The sequence below is a fragment of the Neophocaena asiaeorientalis genome, unplaced genomic scaffold (genome assembly GCF_003031525.2).
Source record: "Neophocaena asiaeorientalis asiaeorientalis breed wild unplaced genomic scaffold, Neophocaena_asiaeorientalis_V1.1 scaffold138, whole genome shotgun sequence".
Classification (NCBI taxonomy): Eukaryota; Metazoa; Chordata; class Mammalia; order Artiodactyla; family Phocoenidae; genus Neophocaena; species Neophocaena asiaeorientalis.
In genome coordinates, this window is record NW_020172632.1 from 4,890,129 (window position 1) to 4,897,234 (window position 7,106).

At 43.8% G+C, this 7,106-nt stretch overlaps 2 protein-coding genes across 2 annotated transcripts in view; one reads left to right on the plus strand and one right to left on the minus strand.

Moving 5' to 3' along the window:
• Positions 1–1,274, plus strand: part of ZFYVE9 (zinc finger FYVE-type containing 9) — a 196,940-nt gene extending 195,666 nt beyond the window's left edge. Inside the window, exon 19 of the mRNA XM_024739235.1 lies at positions 1,018–1,274. Within this exon, the coding sequence (XP_024595003.1) occupies positions 1,018–1,179 (162 nt within the window). The 3' untranslated portion in view covers positions 1,180–1,274. The remainder of the gene's footprint in view (positions 1–1,017) is intronic.
• Positions 1,043–7,106, minus strand: part of CC2D1B (coiled-coil and C2 domain containing 1B) — a 19,607-nt gene continuing 13,543 nt past the window's right edge. The window contains exon 26 of the mRNA XM_024739232.1: positions 1,043–1,161. The gene's annotated coding sequence lies outside the window, so the exon portion shown is untranslated. The remainder of the gene's footprint in view (positions 1,162–7,106) is intronic.

A 7,106-nucleotide genomic window follows, 5' to 3' on the forward strand; every position in this document is an offset into this window, starting at 1 on the left:
CGACTGGCCTCTGCAGCTCCCACCCCTTACTGGCAACATTTCCAAGCTAGTTAGTGGCTAGGACTTGAACTATTTCCCCATTGGGTTTCCTGTCAGTTCAGGTCTCCTGTGGCCGGGCTTCCCTCCCTGTCTTACTTATTAACCTTTTTGTATGCTGTTTGTAGTCACAATCCAGTCTTAGTGCACCCTGCCCCCACTTCCTTTCCCAGTGTCTCTCTCCTGTGGCCTAGCACTCTAATCTCCCTACATTTCTTTTGGATTTTAGATCCATGTGACATGTCCCAGTGTTCCTGCTTTGATGCAGAGTTATGTCATTATCAGGGAAAATGTGAAAGGTTATATGTTTGGCTGCATTTCCTGACTAGTCATCAGTCAACAGATATAGTTATTTTCTACTAAAGGTCTTGCCCAGTGCTGTACTAAGCATGTCAAGGTAATACAAATGAGGTATTACGGTTCTTTCTCAAATGGTACTGAAAATCTGGCTGGAGAATTACCGCACATAAAACAATTTAAGAACAAACATTTTTCTGCTAAATGTGTAGGGCTGTCGAGGGCAGGGGCCCTGTTTACATTCATCCTTGAATTCCTGTGTTTGTAGGTGTTCAGAAGATGGTGTGTGGAAGAATGGATGGAAGAACAAGTGTTCAGTTCCTGTTGTGTTAGGGAGTTTACCCAGTATATTTCTCGTTTTAATTTTCACAACCAAAGGTTTACGTATTACTGCTGACATTCCATACCTCTCTATGCCCCGTCCCCCCTTCCTGGGAAACTAAGACGCTAACAGATTAAGTGTCTGGCCCAAGGTCTCACAGCTATCATGTGGTAGAGGCAGGATGAATGATAGGATGGTAAGTGACAATTCAGGGAAGAGAAGGAGAAGTTTGTGTCTACCACCAGTTCTAGCCCCTGGTCAAGAAGGACATCTCCTTTCCTGCTCAGCCTCCTTGGCCCTCAGCCCTCGGGAGAGATCTTCTCTGTCCAGTAACCTCTCCTCCCCTTCTTTCTGCGGTGTAGGTTGGCTATCAAGCAGGGAGCAATGGCCAGCCCCTTCCCTCGCAGTACATGAACGATCTGGACAGCGCTTTGGTGCCGGTGATCCATGGAGGGGCCTGCCAGCTCAGTGAGGGCCCCATCGTCATGGAACTCATCTTTTATATTCTGGAAAACATCGCATAGACAGAGAGGACTTCATTTTTTTCTGTTCAGACCTGTTGCAACAGCAGTCATACCCAAATCATTTGCACTTTAGAACTGGAAAATTAAGATTTTGTTAACACTATTAAAAGGGGAGGGGGTGGGGTGGGGGTTTGGAGGCAGCTTCTGTTACTGCACCACAGTTACGCTATTCTTGCAGCTAATCCCCTTCTGTTACTGTTTAGACAAGAGTTCTGCTCCTCTGTTTTAAGACTTACTTTTGGTCTTGTGCTCAGAAATGTTCAGATGGGTACAGCCATCACCAAGGGTGGGGTGGGAGGGCAGAGGGGAAATAAAAAATGAAGCGTCAGTCTTGAACTCTTTGTATAGGATGGATATAAAAAGGACAGTTTCACGCTGATCTTGTCCCAGTTACATCACAGCAACTTCAAGGAGGAGTCACACTTAGATTTTTTGTTTTTACTAGATTATTTATTGAAGTGAATCAAAGACCCAAAGGATTATCTCTCTTCTATTCACGGAAGGGCGACTCAGTGTAAATGAGGTCACCTGGATAGTAGAGCCAATTACAGGATCTCTCAAGATCTGCCAGAGTGGATGAGACACTGAATCGGGCCTTTCTGTGAAAGCTGACAGAATATACCCAAGACATTTTTAGTTATAATATACACTAGAGGTATTTTACTTTATGCCATGCCATGCCCTGCCGCTTGCAGGATCTTAGTTCCCTGACCAGGGAATCGAACCTGGGCCCTGGCAGTGAAAGTGCAGAGTCCTAACCACTGGACCACCAGGGAATTCTCTACACTATAGGTATTTAAAAAAATATTTTATTGAGAAATAATTTAAACTTCCAGGAAAGTGGCAAGTTAAAAAGTCCACCACCACCACCACCTACGTATGCTTTACCCAGATTCAGCTATTGTTCACAGATTAACTCATTTGCTTTATCAGTGTTCCTTTCCTTTTCTCTCTCCATAAAAAACTGAGGCACTTGAGAGTAAGTTGCATACATCATAGCCCTTTATCCCTAAATACTTGATTTGTTTCCTAAAAATTAGCACATTTTCTTCCATAACCATAGGACAGGTCTCAACTTCGGTGTGATACTTTAACCTAGCATCTGTCCAATAATGTCCTTCACAGCATCTTTCCCCTCCAGTGAAGCTTCCAGCATGATAAGACAGACATGGTAAGTTGCTGTCATGATTCACCTTTATCTTTTATGTCATTAGTATTTTTGGTGAATAAGGTTCCCCCAACTACTCATTTCTTAATAGAAAATGCCTCATTTTGCATTCAGTTGGTATTTCCTCATAATTAGGTGAATTACGCATTGTTGGCCAGAATCCTCCCTAAGTGATGTTGTGTCCTTCTTAGGACACAACAGGGGTCACTTAAGTGACCCACATCAGGGGTCACTTAATGTCCTTCTGCCCCTCACTGATGGTAAATTTTCATCACCTGGTCAAGGTGTGGTCCAGTTTGTCCACTGTATATTTTCCCCTTTGGAACAAATAACCAATATGTCTAGAGATACTTGCAGATTATCTTGCTCACTGAAATTTCCCCTTACGAGTTAGCATTCTCTGATGTTTCCTGTCTGAATTGATCTCTTGATCTTTTACTATAATGGCTACAAATGATTTCTCAATTCCAGCACGTCCTCTACCTTTATCAGTTGCACTTGATTATCTATAAGCAAAAGCCCTTCTTTCTTATTTATTCATGTAATTAGTTTTCATTGTGGACTTGGGATTACTTTTTGAATGGTTCTAATTCATTATTTTGGTGCTCAAATGGTCTCAGCTTTGGCCAGAGAGAACCCCTTCAGGTGAGCTCCCACATCCTTGTGACATGCTCCTAACATTTTTCTGAACACTTCCTTTTCTGGCCTAACAAGATGCCCCAGGGCCATCTTGGGCTAACCCTGTCCCAGCCTTGGAATCAGCCTGTTTGTTTTTTGTTTTTTGTTTTTTTAAGAGGAAGTGGTATTAGAAGCCAAGATTTGATTTACCAAATTATTTACCAAATAATATTATTTGGTTTACCAGATAATATATGTGATGCACTCTGATCATTTTCTCCTTCATTAAGAATTTATTTTGGTCACAGACCAAATAGATTTCACAACCCACAGTTTGAAAAACACTGCTCTAGGGCAACTCACTTCCTTGGCACTGGCATCTTCTAAACACCCAGGCCAAGCGAGAGGTTGGTCCCTCTTCAGTGAAAGCACAACTCCAAGAAGCCCCTGGAAGCTAGTGCGGGCCTCTGAGACAGTGAGAGGCTGCTCCTCAGTGGCTGGAGCTGGGCTTAGCACTTGGCAATTACAGGCTGTGGAACTACGTTTAGGGCAACAGCTGTTTTCTGAGGCCCAAGTGTGTCTAGCTAGGTTAATTCTCTTCCGTGGTGGGGGAAATCAACAGGCTGCCTCTCCACAGCCTTCGCTGATGGTGGCTGCAGAGAGCTGGGATTGTGACCTTTCCCGTAGACTTGGAGCTTCTAAGGCAAGAAAAGAATGGGAGCCCACCGAACACCAACTTGTAAGGACCGAGCCCTTGGACTGTCACCCCCCAAACCTGACAGGCACAGGATGCACTTGTTAATAACAGGATTAATAATACTAGTAGTAGGTATTTGGGTGTAACATCTAGCTTGGTCTAAATATAAATTGGAGCTTCTGTAGGAGCTGGCTCCCTTGGTCCTGTCCTCCTAGAGAAGTTACCTTTCTTCCTGCCACCTAAATAGATCTTGCAGTTATACATACCTTTTGGGATCAGTGCAAACTTTTAAATTCCCCTACTCTGGCCCTGCACAGTCAGGTCCATTCTCAATTGCATAAAATGTCCTTTATGTTTAGTAAAATCATCTTGTGGAATTGGGCATAAAATAGCCAAAGCTAGTTCACTGTTTTCCCTCGTTTCATTTTTGTTTTTATACACTGTATGTGGTATAGAACTGAAACATCACATTTCTAAATAAGGCAGATTCTTCTATAATGTAAACTTAGATTGAGATACAGAGATCCTTATAAAGAGGAACAGAAATTGCCATTCTGGTAACATTAAATTTTTAAAAACTAAATTCTTACCAAATGCTCGGCAATGTAGTTTCTCCATTTCTTTTTATCAACTCTTATCTGAGCACCTACCAGACTCTAGGGCTACAGAAATATGCAACTTTGCCCTGTATAAGTTCCCATCTAGTGTCTTCCCTCATGCACAGTGTTTCCTGAATGCTGGTGAGCTCAGAATTTCCAACTGAATTTACTTCTATCATAAATAGTCATCTGGGGAATAATTTATGCATTTAATGCATTTCAGACAACAAGCAAGCAATCTGCTTAACACTGTTTCTAGAGTAAGTTTGTGACGGTGGTTTCTATTTTAATAATAATGCTAAAATAATTTTAATAATGACAGTAATGGGATTTGGAGGATTGTAATGTAGCCAGAAGGGATAAGGAGCAGAATAGGAATGATAACGCCCATTTTAGAGTTTGGGAAGCTGAGGCCCAGAGAAGGGAAGAATCTATCTGTGATGGAACTGGACCAGGTGCAAGCTACCTGCCTCTACCTTCTACCAGTCTCAGCTCCACACAGTTTCATCTTAAAAGCAGTTGCCTTTACTTTTTTTTTTTTTTTTTTTGCGGTACATGGGCCTCTCACCGTTGTGGCCTCTCCCGTTGCAGAGCACAGGCTCCGGACGCGCAGGCTCAGCGGCCATGGCTCACGGGCCCAGCCGCTCTGCGGCATGTGGGATCTTCCAGGACCGGGGCACGAACCCGTGTCCCCTGCATCGGCAGGCGGACTCTCAACCACTGCGCCACCAGGGAAGCCCTGTAGCCTTTACTTAAGGGGCAAGATCTTTTAAGAGCTGCCCACACATATTTGGAAAACAAACGCTCAAAAATTGGGAAGCAACAATGCAGGTTTCAGAATAGTGCTATAAGAAAGGAAAATAATAAACTAGTCTGCCCTTTAATTGTGAGCTAGACTTCCTGATTCTGAGATAAATTTCTTCCATATTTTATTCAGTTCACTAATTCAAAAGAAAATGTGCCTTGCACTAAATTGAAATTTTAAAATTTAAAAATGATTTGGGTTGTGGCTGGTTCTCAACTGCTCATAAGTCACTAATCTGCGATGCTGAGTTGCTGCATTTGGATAAATCTTAGGAGAAGATGAAGCTGGGCAGGCTCCTCCCATGCCAGTGACCCCTGCATGCCGTGGCTAAAACAAAGGCCTTTTAAGAACCTTAGTCTCTAAGTCCAGTGGGCGGCTTTGTCTTGCCTCTCTCAGCCTGGAAGTTCTGTTTTCCAAAAAGCAAAGGGCAGTTAAGCAGAATGAAATTGAACAGGTTATGATGGGAAATCTCTGAGCCACAGAAAACTTCCTATCAAATTTCTAGCAGAGGAGTGAGTTTAGAAATTCCTAGGGCTGGCAGAAGCTTCAAGCCCTCTTAGCACTGGTGAGTTGGGTGCAAACCCTGCGGGGAAGACTAGGTTGAGTCAGGAACCCTCTTTGCCACCCCTCTTTGCTCTAGGCCACCTTAGGAGGGCTAACAACCCTCCTTTTCATTCTAGATGGCTGCTTGTATGACATATAGATATGACTGCATTTAAGGGTTAAGGCTCACATCAATGGAATTTTTGGTAGTTCACTCTGATAGGTAAGACTGGCCAGCAAGCTCTCAGAAAAGTTATTTGTTGTCCCTGCTCTGTTACCCACTATAAGCTCTGCTCTTAAGGGCAGGGAAGCATGGTTTGGCTCCATCCCAGAAAAAGACACACACACAAAAGCTCAATCCCCGAGCTGTGCATTTGCGATACTATAGTGATCAGTAAGTTGAATGTATCTGCTTTACATAAAGCCTTAAAAAATTATCTTCAGGAATGCTTTGTTGAACTTAATGCTTCAAAAAAAGGGGGTAAAAAGATGCGTTATTAAAGTTTATTTCTAAGAGATGTAGAATATTGCAGTTTTGAACATTAAATCTGTTGCAACTATAAATCCCTCCATTATTTCCATCCATTCAGAAAAACAAAGCCAAAGGAGAATTTCTTGGGAAGAAACGAAGGGATTTCCCTAGGTGATGAGAGGCAAGGCTTCCCCTGCCCTGTCTCTAGAGGAAGCCGTAGCAGCAGTTTCTGTCAATTAACAAATGTTACTGCCACTCTGGCTTTAAAAAGTGACAGGGAGCAGCAGGGCTTTTGTTTAGGACTTTGATGGTTACTTTGTGAGGAGAGTGTAAATCCCCTACAATGAGTTAATTAGACCTAGTTTCTTAAATAAAATCAGCTACATAACATATATACACATATATATATATTTTTTCTTTCCTAGTTAACATTCTTTCAGTCTTAGGTACATGGACCAAACCTAACACAGCCCTACCCTTACTTCCCACCACACAGTCCTGACCAAACTTGCACTGAGAGCTCTGAGAAGCAGGGAGGCTCGTGCAGCAGCTGTCAGGAACCAAGGCACAGGCACAGGCAGGGCAAACTGAGGGGGTAAACTGAGTTGTGTGGGATAGGCTGCCACTGGCCAACTGGAGTCACAGGACCCTGCCCCCACCCTAAGCAGGGGGTGTGGCGGGGTGTCCAGACCACACTCGAGTCTTCCCATCCCTTACAGTTCTATCTTTTAAAGGCACATCTAGAAATGGTGCAACTGGGGGCTGGGGCAAGCTGCAAGCAGTTGCTACCCAGGGGTTAAGGGGTTACAAGACTCCATGGCAGAGCAGTGAGGCTGTCCTCGCCCTCCCCCAGATGGAGGGGTAGGAGCAATCTTGGAATCCAGCCCGTTTGGGTGGAGGCCAGGGGAGGGGCCAGCGACAGGAAAGACTAGGGCCGTGGTCGATATGCAAGTACTTCACAGGCCTTTGGTGCTTGTGCAGCAGCATCTCCTTTATGTACAATGACCTCTATAGCCAGCAAAGCG